The sequence below is a fragment of the Taudactylus pleione genome, unplaced genomic scaffold, assembly GCF_031769625.1.
Source record: "Taudactylus pleione unplaced genomic scaffold, aTauple2 ptg000251l, whole genome shotgun sequence".
In the NCBI taxonomy this organism is placed as follows: Eukaryota; Metazoa; Chordata; class Amphibia; order Anura; family Myobatrachidae; genus Taudactylus; species Taudactylus pleione.
Genome location: NW_028284653.1, coordinates 9,081,181 through 9,093,867, shown reverse-complemented (window position 1 = coordinate 9,093,867; position 12,687 = coordinate 9,081,181). Strand labels below are relative to the sequence as shown.

Here is a 12,687-nt window from a genome sequence, read left to right as displayed (position 1 = left end):
TTTACACAGTTAAACCTAGTACATTTTGAACGTGATAAATAATGGACAGCCGTGGCACTCCTGTCCGATCAGCGCAACAATGGAATTACTTATGGACGCCTAAATATCAATTGAATTCTCCCTATATGTCTATTTGTACTCTTTTTGTAAGTCTTTGCTTATACAGTATGTATGCATCAAACAAACAAGACTGAAATTACAGAAGAACTTCTATGTCATAGGAAATGAGTTTATGCAAGTGGGTATAGTTCTAGAACTTAATAAAAATGCATAATTTTTCTAAAACAGTTTTTATTACATACATATTCCTTCTATTAAACTTACATACACCATTATGCAAATTAAAAATAACTTTTTAGAGTAATATTAGCAGCGTGCTGTTTGCACTGATGAAGATGCACAGTTCCCATAATTTTTTTGTACATTTACTCCATTAAATTAAAAGCTAACAAGCATGTTTTCACTTCTCTGCAGATGATGGAAATGCCTAAAATGTAAAAGGTATGTAATGTGTGTACTTGGCACAGGTGACCATGTTGTGAAATGTTTATATGTGCTTTTATATTTGCATGGCTTTCTGTGGCTATGATGTGGTTCTGCAGTGTTTGGTCCTTTAGACAGTAGAGAGACAGAGCTTGGAGACATAAAAACACACATTACCCAGTGTTACATTTTGGATATTTGAATATAAAACAATTTCTTTGCAATAATTGATCTTTGAAGTATATAGCTTCCCATATATTTAAGATAAACCAATAAAATTTTACAACTTACTTTTGTTTTTTTAGTTTCTTCAGAATAATCCAATAGGCCTAAAAATGTTAAAGTATATTTTCATAGGTTTGCCTCTAACATCCCCCAACTTCATGTTACAAATTCTAAAAAAATGTTTATAGTAGAATAATTCACACAGGAGAAATGTATCATATATATAGCAACACTCCATAATAAGGATGTAAGGCACTATGCTTTGTTGGAGAAATTAATTAGCATTCCTGTTGCAAAAAGTCATTATAGCAGTGCACTAGAGCACAGGTTCTCAAACTCTGTCCTCAGGACCCCAAAGAGTGCATGTTTGTCTCCTCAAAGAATCACCAATGAAGTAATTGGCTCCACCTGTGGATCTTTTAAAATATGTCTGAGTAATGAACACACCTGTGCACCTGCTGGTTGACCTGGAAAACGTGACCTGTGTGGGGTCCTGAGGTCCGAGTTTGAGAACCACTGCAATAGAGTGTGAGGAGACAATTCTTAGCACTTTAGCAAAATGCAGTTATTGCCTGTAGTGAGAGTACAATACACTATCTTTGTGTGGAGGAAATTATCATAATTTATTTTACTACACCAGATATATTGTACAGATAGTACAAGAAATTGAATAGCCACCACATCTCTTCTTTTAACATATTTTGCAGTTTTAAATGGATTAATAAGTTATACATTACTGCACAACACTGCAAGTGTGCATTTTTCATTTTTTTTCTAAGTTCTATAAAAATGCATGTGTGCATTTTTCCTACTTAAACAGACGTAGCGCACGGAGGATAGATGTATGTGGGTACAAGTCCTGTTACGCATAACGCGTGAGTGCAATGCATCTCTGTATTGTCTAGCGTCTTTTCGCACAACTCTTTCCCTTTAAAATGTCTCTTATTTACAAAGCGAATAGGACACACAAGCCGCTTATGCTGAATAAAATGATATGTGGCATGCCTATATTATGTGTGTGACTGCAGTTATATCTGCACGTGAAATGCTACGTTGGTTTCAGCGGACGTAGCATTTCGCATGCAGATACAGCCTCATTCTCTAATATTTTCTTTGTCCTGCAAAACCAAAAATTCGTTTTCAGAGAGGTGTAAACTGATGACATTCACTCTCTGATATTTTCTTTCATATAGTTGTAATATGCAAATTGCTGTTGAACCATTAAACAGTGTGTTTTCTATGATAGGAGTTGTTTAGAGTGTCGACAGTTAGTGCATTTATGGGAAAATTCAGTTGTTTTTGGGCCCCCAAATTGTACCCAAATGCACCGGGATTAACTGTGTAAAGCAGCTAAACCTTTCTAAAGTACTGTTTAGCACGGCCAACTTTTCACAGATTTCTGCTGTTCACCTCAAGATGGGGTGAGCAGAACTCTGGTTGCCGGTGGCATTCTCTCTCACTCGGAGCAACAATTGAATTGCTCAATCGGGAGCCCATTACTGACTAACGTCCAAAAAACTATTTAATTCCCACCTTAGAAAATGTTTCAAAACTTCCTGTCAATTGAAACATGCTGCTTTAGCTGGGTACACATTAGAGATATTTTGAACGAATGCCTGATTCCGGATCGGAACGACAAATCATTAAAATCGTCAAGTGTGTACGCACTATGCGTGCGCTCCGACTGTGTCCGTCGCATCTTCTTGTTGCCCCTACATGCTGCTCAATCTGAGGATCTCGTCAACGATTTTCTGCAAATCTTGCAGTGTGCATGCACTACCAGACGATCAATCAGTATGTTAACATTATATAGTTGATGAAACGATGCACAATATATTATTTTGAAGATTGTGCAGTGTATATGCACTGTATAGTTTATCTGGGAGTTCAAGGGAAATTGGGACTACCATCGCGCCGTTTACTAATAGTCTATTGTGTACCCAGGCTAACGCTTTAAAAAAATATGTTCATCAGCTGCTTCTTTAACTGATCTGTAGCCGGACTGTGTGGTGTGGTATGTTTTGTTGACATTCACCGGATACCGTTCAACTGAATGGCATTCACTCATGATCTGTCTTCCAATACTATCACCTTTAACTTTAATCCATATATCATTAAACATTGTGATGAGTGGTACATACGCAGACAGAGGTATGCAATCATAAGATGAGATGTACTAAGACTTGGCGAGAGTGAAAGCACCAACCAATCGGCTCCTAACTTATTTCTTCTTCAGGATCCATAGGGTCCACAGGCTCTACCGTGGGGGCTGTGTAGTTAGAGTGCTCCATTGCACCAAACAGCTTACAGCTTTGAAGCTCCCAGCATGCACTGGTCCTCCTCCCTATATACCCCGCCCCCAGCATTCAGTTTTTTCGTTTGGTGCTTAGCAAGTTCAGACGCACTGGTTATAACAGCAGGCTTTTATCTGTCTTTTGATGTACCTTACTTTTTGTAAACTACTGAGTTTAGCGGTACTAGGCGCCCGTATATGACTCATGTACTGAGACTCCATCTACCGATGCCGAAACGCCAGTACCGCTATATGCCCTGGGGATTTCGGCAGGCCCTCAGCGAGGCTTAGCTAGCGGCATGGCTGGGGTCCTTACTGCGATCGGATTCATGGAGATGGCAGGTTCCTCACGGCCTCACTAAGGCAGCCGGGGCCTTATCGTCTGTCGCTAGGGATAGGTAGTAGATGCGCTAGTAAGCGTCTACTACTGTGTGGTCAGCGTGCCCGTGCCGTCAAAATCTCAGTTTAGGAGAGATAGACGCTCCCCTGGCCGCCTCTCCCCCAACTCGGACGCAATTTCCTGTGTGGATTCCCGAGTCTGGTTTGCTACTTCTGACCACCTCGTGTGTGAGACGCTCACAGTCCACCCTAGGTGCACTGCTGAAAGCTGTTGGTTCTCAGAGGTGTGGTCTGTCTCCCTTTATACCTTTCCCCTGGGTCAGGTATATAGTGCTCTATATCCTACCAGTTGATTCAGAGTCTATTAGCATTTGAATGTATTTATGCATTGTATGTGACTGTAATGCTAGCTGCTGTATTTATACTGCCTTTTTATTTCTAAACTGTCAGATATATCTATCACTGTTTCTCCTCATCCCTCTGCAAAAACAGGGTGGAGTTTTTCATGGTCTATTCACATTTACTTGTGAAGACTGTTACATTGCATTTATACCTTATACCTGTTATACATTGCTATGTCTAAAGGTAAAGGAGAGAAGGATGAGCCTTCAGCGCTGATATCATATAAATCTTGTTTGACTGGCCTGTCAGAGCCGGATTTGGTGTAAGAGAGTCTGTTATAAATATCCTACCATGATGGAAAATGTCCTCTCTGTCCACCCTGCTTTCAGACTCTGATATCTCATCTAAGGGGGCAGAGGATGCACATGTTTTCTCCCTCTGGGGAGAGGAGGAGCGTAATTCATCAGTGGATGTTCCTCTCTAGCAGGGGCGGTTAATTCAGTCCTCATTATGGAAGATGAAGTACCGGCTCCTAACGCCTAATAAACCTGGTGTTTAGACACGAAGTGATTTAGGCTGGATTACCTCAATTTGATAGCTCACTGAGAGTATGGGGGAAGCAGGGAACAATCCAAATAAACTGTTCCAAATTCCAAAATGGACTAATGTCTTTTTGCCCCCTCCCCCGTAGGGTGACTGCATTATGGGTGCAATCCCCAGAAGGTGGTTGGTACAACTCCCTAATCAGGTTCTAAGCCATTTGGTCAATCAGGCTGGTAATAGAATGAGGTTTTCAGGGTTCCCTGGACATACAGGATGCATATCTGCATGTACCTATTGCACTGTTCCACCAGGGGTTTCTTAGTTTTGCTGTTCGTCAGCAACATTACCATTGCCCTTTGGTCTGTCCACAGCCCCTCGGGGGTGGGCAGAAGGGCGTGGTGACCAAGATAATGGCAGTCATGGTGGCTCATCTCAGTCGACAAGGAGTCGGGATACTATCATACTTAGACAACCTCCTGAGATTGGCGGTCTCCAGAGGTTTTTCAACACCATCTCCATATGACCATTTCCTGTATACAAGAGTATAGCTGGATAATCAATTGGAAAAAGTATTTTCTTTCTCCAACTCAGCCGATGGTACATTTGGGGGCGTTACTGGTGGGGCAGGAGATTCCTCTGCCAGTGGACAAGATTGCTGCCCTACAATTATGGGTGCGCAGACTGCTCTGCAATCAGAGAGTGTCAGTTCACTTAGCAATGCAGGTGCTGGGCTCCATGGTATCCACCTTCGACAGGGTGGCTTATGCCCAGTTCCACTCCAGGTCGCTGCAACGATGGATTCTGTCTCATTGGGATGGTCAGTATCAGCTGATAAAGTCTCAAATGATCCGCATCTCGCCAGAGGGTGGCTGCAGATGACTCATTTAAACAAAGGTCGCCTGTCATGGGTCCCAGATTGGTTACTCCTCACCACTGATGCAAGTCTCCTGAGGATGGGGAGTGGTGACAGTTCATCACACCTTTCAGGGAAGGTTAACGGCTCAGGAAAGTCACAGAGCACTAATTCTGGCACAGTACCTCCTTCACGGCAGGCCTGTCCAGATTTAGTCCGACAACGCGACTGCAGTGGCCTATATCAACCATCAAGGAGGCACACAAAGTCCGGTAGCCATGAGGGAAGTGGCGAACATTCTATGGGCAGAATGCCATCTTCCAGCAATCTCTTCAATATTCATCCCAGGAGTCCTCAACTGGGAAGTGGACTAAGTTGTCAGGACATACACGCCGGAGAATGCGCTCTTCATCCGGACATCTTTCAAATCCTGCTGGACAGGTGGGGATTACCGGACGTAGACCTCATGGCATCACGTCACAACCACAAGGTCCCCAGGTACGGGTCCAGAACAAGGGACCCCTCAGCCACCTTCGTGGATGCTCTGGCGGTGAAGTGGGACTTCAGGTTGGCGTACAGTACCTGTTTCCTCCAATCTCCCTTCCTCCCAAGGGTGGTCAGAAAGTTCAAGCAGGAATGCGGCAGGATAATACTGATAGCTCCTGCCTGGCCCAGGAGACATTGGTTCGCAGATCTGACGTGTCTATCCATAGACAATCCACTTCCACTGCCTTTACGACCGGATTTGTTAGTGCAGGGTCCCTGCCTATATCCGGATTTACCTCGGCTGGCTTTGACGGCATAGCTCTTGAATCTTCCGTCTTAAAGGCGAAGCGTTATTCTAGTTCTGTGATCCAGATGATGCTTAGGGCAAGGAAGCCTGCTTCTGCAACTATCACAGAATTTGGCATTCATTTTTCCATTTTGTTCCCACAGAGATTATGACCCTAAGGTTTTCATGGTCTCCCAAGTGCTTTTCTTCAGTCTGGATTAGACTTACGTCTTCGCCTGGCTACCTTGAGAGTTCAGGTTCTCCTCCAACTGCCGTTTGTCCCTCCGGTGGCACCGTGGGATTTATCTTTGGTTCTCAGGGCATTGCAAGTTGCTCCCTTTGAATCCTTGAATAAGATGCATCTTAGATGGTTGACAGCGCAGAAGCTTTTTCTTGTCGCTATTTCCTCAGCTCGCAGAGTTTCTGATTTGGCTGCACTGTCATGTTGCTCTCCATATTTGATTTTTCATCAAAATAGAGATGTATTTCAAATTGGAGCAGGTTACCTTCCAAAAGTGGTGTCTCGTTTTTCATATGAACGAGGAGATTGTAGTACCTACCTTTTAGTCTTCAGACCTTTCTAAGAGTGAAGCTTCCCTGGATGTGGTTCGAGCCTTGCGTATCTACATGGATCATACCAACTCCATCAGGAAATCAGATGCGCTCTTTGTGTTATATGGGTTCCACAAACGAGGCTGGCCAGCTAAAAAACAGACGTTGGCTTGCTGGTTGCATATGACTATTTCTCAGGTCTATACACAGGCTGATCTCCCTGTCCCGAACAAGGTGACAGCACATTCTACTCGGTCTGTGGGACCATCATGGGCGGTTAGACATGGCGCCTCTGCTGAACAGCTGTGCAAGTCAGCCACTTGGTCTTCCGTCCGTACCTTTATCAAATTCTATGCATTTGATACTTTTGCCTCCCAGGATGCTTCCTTTGGGCGGCGGATTCTCCTCTCTGCTCAGGAGCGTCCCCACCCTTAAGGGAACTGCTTTAGGACATCCCCAAGGTAGATCCTGTGGACCCTATGGATCCTGAAGAAGAAAATCAGAGTTATGGTATAACATACCTCAGTTAACTACTTTTTTTCTTTGAGGTCCACAGGGCGCCCACCCTGACGCACCTAGCCTCAGTTGGGATCTTTTCTTTGCTTGTTTGTATCACTGATTCCCTTTTCGTATTTTGAGATTTTTTGGGGGGTACATTGTACTTCCTTCTCCACTTTCCGTCTCTTGCCGTTAAGGCTTGTTTACAAGCTGAATGCCTGTGGCTGGGGGCGGGGTATATAGGGAGGACCAGTGCATGCTGGGAGCTTCAAAGCTGTAAGCTGTTTGGTGCAATGGATCACTCCAACTACATACCCCCAAGGTAGATCCTGTGGACTCTATGGACCTCGAAGAAAAAGAGTTAACTGAGGTATGTTATACCATAACACTAAGTTTTTCAAACACAGCCTGTAAGATGACAGGAGCTGATAGGTTGGTACTTTATCTCTCTCCATGGCTTTGTACATCTACCCCATAAAGTTGACAAAGATTGTGGACAATTTTCTAGATTGCACGATAATCCGGGCACCATGATGTTGACCCCTGTAAAATGCTGATCGGAACATTTTAGGTGTCTTGACAGTTTAATTGTAAACATGCCCCTTTTAATAGCTTTTTCACAGGTATACTGCCGGCAGCATTACAATGCTTTAATTAGCTTTTTTTATTGTAGTCGCCGTGGTAGTGACTGGGTTATCGTGCTAACCAGAAAATTATTTACATTGTAGACAAAACCTACCACTCCTCAAACAAAACATATACAACTTCCACTTGCTACGACACTGCTTTTAGGACCCAGGGCAGCCAATTTGTAAAACTCCCATTTTCTTTGTTGGTTACTTAATTTTGAACAGTTCATAGGTTTCTGTCTGATTACCCTGAATTAGTCACTTCTGAATATGACTGACAAGACGAAGGTACAGCATTTCAGCACTTATTAAAACTAGTGAATAGAAAAAAGTAATGATGTTGCCCATAACAACCAACCAAATGTTCTCATTTTGTAGACATACTTGATAATTGCCTACCAACACCAGAACCCCGGTTTCTCAGCACCCAGCGCGGTCCGGTGCTCTACTGTCGTCCCTTCCCTCCCACTATCCCTCCAAATGAGCGTAACCCAATAATGCCAGTGGGGGGAGGAGGACAGGGTTTTCTGGAACTGGACAGTGGTGAGCGCTTCTAAGATGTTCAGGTAGGGCTGCACCCTTCAGGCTATTTTGCTCCAGGCGATGGCCCTGCTAGCCCATGCAACAATTAGCTTACTCTATTCAGAATTATTTATATTCCTGGAGTTACAGTAATATCTGATACAAGCTGCAATACATCTAGCACGAAATGCTTTTTTTTTTTTTTTTACAAACATGAAGCCTGGGGCTCTACCCTCTACTAGCCAGCTACAAAGACTCAAGCCAGTCCCCCATGGGGTACTTTTTTAAAAAAAATGTAATTCTGTTTTTTATTGGAAAAAAAAAAGGTAATACAACTTCCATACAGATGATGAAAAATGGAAATTTCCATAACATATCAGGTCTCTACGCAACAAGAAAAATTGTCAACATTACAAAACATAGCAATGTACAAATAAAGAGACCATTAAAATATATTTCCATTTAATTTTCTATACGAAAAAATAAAGAAACAAAAACTGAAAATAATAAACAAAAACAACTTGATGATGGAGGGGAACAGAATCTTCGAATTAAATCAATACATATCATTCGTAATTAATCAGTTTGCATCTGCACCAGTAGAAATATGATTATTATATGTAGTCGATGATTTATAAACAAGCCAAGGATACCAGATGGACGTGAATTCGTACTGTTTATCAACTGAAGATAAAAAGAAGGTCCTCCATAGACATATAATATTCTATTTTAGAGAACTGTATTTTACGATTAGGGAGAGTTGATGATCTCCAGAGAGTGGGTATTGAGGCTCGAGCAGCGTTACTCAAATGTCGTAACAGTGATTTTTTATATTGTGACAGTGGGGTGGTGGAATGATTTAATAGCCAGAAGGCTGGATCTGTAGGGACAGGGGTTGTAAGTATTTTACGAGAAGTTGCAATAACGTAATTCCAGAAAGATTCTATGAGAGGGCAGGACCACCAAATATGTAATAGAGATCCTGCTGAATCTAGACATCTCCAACATTTAGCTGATATTGAAGGATACATCGTATGTAGTAATGAGGGATGTCTGTACCAATGCATTAAAATGTTATATTGTGTCTCCCTAATTTGAATACATACAGAGCTACTATGGGCTTTGATGAATGTTTTCCCATTCCTTTTCTGAGAGAGTTAAATTTAGATCTCTTTCCCATGCCGAAATAAAATAACGAGGGGTCTGAGAGCCCTGATGTTGTAATAATTTATATATGGTGGAAATCGTGTGTGTTGGATTTAATGGGGCTATACAGATTTTCTCAAACTGTGTCAACTCCCTAGATGCTAGAGTGAGTCTGAAGATAATGTCTGACCTGCAGAAATTTCCAGAAATCTCATTGTGGAATATCCCATTTAGTCCTAATATCAGAGAACTGCTTCACACCCCCGGAAGTCACCAGCTGACCGACCCTGAAGAGCCCCTCATTCGCCTATCCCGAGAAATGTGAGAGGGTCACACCTGGAGAAAAGTCGGCGTTAGCTAGGAATGAGGTTAGGGGATCAAAAACTGAGGAAATATCAGGCAGGCGACGTAAAGTCCTCCAGACTGAAAGGGTTGGTGTGATGGTCGGGTGGGCACTAGGAAGCTTGAGCATGGCGGGGAGCCAAGGGAATATCTCTGGATATTGCTGGGCACAGATACCCTCCAACACCACCCATTGCTTAACCTCCCGACTCCTGGTCCAGTCCAACACTCTATTCAGGTGGGTTGCATAATAGTAATTTTTAATGTTCGGGAGTTGGAATCCTCCTCTTAGAGTGGATCGCGTCAAAGTTGAACGTTTAAGTCTGGGTCTCTTACGGGACCAATAAACTGTTGTGTCAAAAGTTGTATGGAGCTGAACCAGGAGTCAGGGACGCTTATCGGCAATTTCCGGAGGACATATAGTAACTTTGGGAGGGTGTTCATTTTGACAACACTAATCCTACCCAACCACGAAAGCTGTTTAAATTGCCATCTGCTATAGTCAGCCTGTAAAACCTTAAGGAGTGGAAGGTAGTTTAAAGAGACTAGTAAGGAGAGATCTCGAGGAAGTTTGACACCTAAATATGTGATATGTGAATCCTGCCATTGAAAAGGAAAGGAGCGTTTCAACCCAGCTATGCATAATGGGGGAGTTGAAATATTGAGGGTGCATGATTTGGACACATTAATTTTAAAATCAGAAAGTGCACTATATAAATCTAATTCACGCATCAAGTACGGGAGGGAGGCTGCGGGATATGAAATCAAAGTTAAAATGTTGTCAGCAAACGTGGCTAATTTGTACTCCACATCTCCTATCCAGATGCCGGATAGATGTTTGTTAGCCCTAATGGATCTAGCTAGTGCTTCTATGCAGAGGATAAAAATCAAGGGGGACAGAGGACAACCCTGCCTCGTCCCATTACTTATCGAGAATGGATCAGAAAGAGACCCATTAATACGGACCCTAGCATTGGATTACTCTACAGGGCCAAGATCCTATGCAATGCTTGAGGACCCAACCCGATATGCTCCAAGACAGACCTCATAAAAGCCAATTGACCCTATCAAATGCCTTTTCGGCGCCGGTAAAAAGCATGATAGTGGGAACCTGACCTCTAGAAGCCAGATGGATTAGGTTCAGTACTTTAGTTGTGTTATCCTTTGCCTCTCGGCCCGGGACAAATCCCACTTGGTCGCTATGTATTAGGGTTGGGAGTAAATCATTCATTCTATTTGCCATTAGTTTTGCGAATAATTTTATATCTACATTTAAAAGAGAAATAGGTCTGTAGTTAAAGCATACCGAGGGGTCCTTACCTTGTTTAGGGATCACAGTTATGTGGGCTTCCAATGACTGTGGTGAGAAGTGGGTATCTGCTGAAATACAATTAAAGGCCTGCAGAAGTCTGGGGGCTAGGACATCTTTAAACGTTTTATAGTACACTATAGCGTAGCCATCTGGACCTTTGCCCGATGGCATTTTCGAGATGGCATGTTCCAACTCTTGGATAGTAAAGGGTCTTTCTAACGTCTCGCAATCAGAAAGTGTGAGCGTGGGGTAAGTTACTGCCTTCAGATATTCTTTAGCTTGCAATAAACAGGAAGCAGGGTTTGTTATTTTAGAAGTTTTACTTAAATTGTATAAAGTTGTGTAATATTTTTTAAAACAGCAGGCAATTTCTGGGGTTTTAAACTGAAGAGAACCAGTTTCATCTTTCATAGAACTAATAAACTAATTTGCCCTCTGAGACCGAAGTGCCTGTGCAAGCAAACGCCCTGGTTTGTTTCCCCATTGGTAGTATTTACGTTTACATCTACGAAGAGAAAGCTGGGCCTTAACAGCAGTTTTTTCAGCTGCGCTCTGGCCTCTGTCAGTTCGACATACTCCGATTCAGACTTTGTGGACTTATGTGAGGATTCTAAGGATTGAATCAATTGCAACAGACTCGCTATACGTTGCAATCTTTGTTTTTTCATTAGGGAGCCTAATTGGATGATCTTGCCTCGCAAGACGCACTTGTGAGCTTCCCATAAGGTCATTTTGGAGACATCATCGGTGTCATTCATGGAGAAATAGTCAATCAGAGTTTTGTTTGTCCTCCCTCTATTAGTGTCCTGCAACAAAGATTCATTCAGGCGCCACGTCCACTGACTAGGAGATTGATGCAAAACTGAGAGAGTTATTGATACGTGGGCATGGTCCGACCAGGTAATTGAGCCGATCGAGGCTTCTAAAAGGAGAGGAAGATGTCTGTGGCTTAAAAATAGATAATCTAGTCGTGTGTATGTTTGGTGGGGGTGGGAATAGAATGAATAATCCCGGTCTGTCAGGTGAGAGACCCTCCAGGAGTCAGCCAGCTGGAGATCGTGAAATATTTTCCTAACCCTACTATATTTCTGTGTGGAATATCGGGGGGGTATTGGTCGAGATATCGAGGGTTGGGTCAAGAGTCCAGTTGAAGTCCCCCCCCCAATATTACTATCCCCGAACATAGAGTTTCAAGCTTTAAAAGATGAAGCTGAAAAAAGGAAGCTTGATCTTGATTGGGAGCATATACTACAATAAAAGTATAAAGTTGATTATGTATCTTACAATTTAATAGGAGTATCCTGCCCGGGGCAGGTTTATGGACAGAGATTTCGTTCACTTGTAGGTTTTTTGAGAAAAGAATCGCTACTCCCTTAGATTTACTGTCCGGGGTGTTGCAGTAATAAGCTAGTGGGAAACGATGGTTGGTAAGGGAAGGGCTACGGGGAGAAATTCTAAAGTGGGTTTCCTGTATTAGTGCAACATCTACTCTGTCAGCCCATAAGGACCTTAATAAAGTAGATCTTTTCTCGGGTATATTGACGCCCCGAGCATTAATCGAGTATATTTTAATTGTACCTGGGCAAGTCATGGAGGCCATAGAAGGACAAATATACTCTAGCCCTCAAAATGGTCAATAGAAAAAAAAAACATACAAAACCAATTAATAAGAAGTGAATACATAAAATGAGAGGGGAAGGGGAAAAAGGGAATTGTGAGAACAAGGTAAAACCCGCTGTGGAAAAACTGGCACCCTAGGAAGCCAGAATTCCAATAGGCATATATGCCAAGGGCGGGTGTGGGGTTAGGGAGTCACCACGGAGGGAATTAGTTGAG

General features: G+C 42.8%; 1 protein-coding gene across 2 annotated transcripts in view; it reads left to right on the top strand.

The window, feature by feature from the left end:
• Nucleotides 1-12,687, top strand: part of LHFPL3 (LHFPL tetraspan subfamily member 3) — a 66,237-nt gene that overhangs the window by 37,424 nt on the left and 16,126 nt on the right. Inside the window, exon 3 of one of the 2 annotated variants that reach the window (XM_088480239.1) lies at nt 475-501. The exons of the other annotated variant lie outside the window; for it this stretch is intronic. Within the exon in view, the coding sequence (XP_088336365.1) occupies nt 475-491 (17 nt within the window). The 3' untranslated portion in view covers nt 492-501. The remainder of the gene's footprint in view (nt 1-474; nt 502-12,687) is intronic. 2 annotated transcript variants of the gene reach the window in all.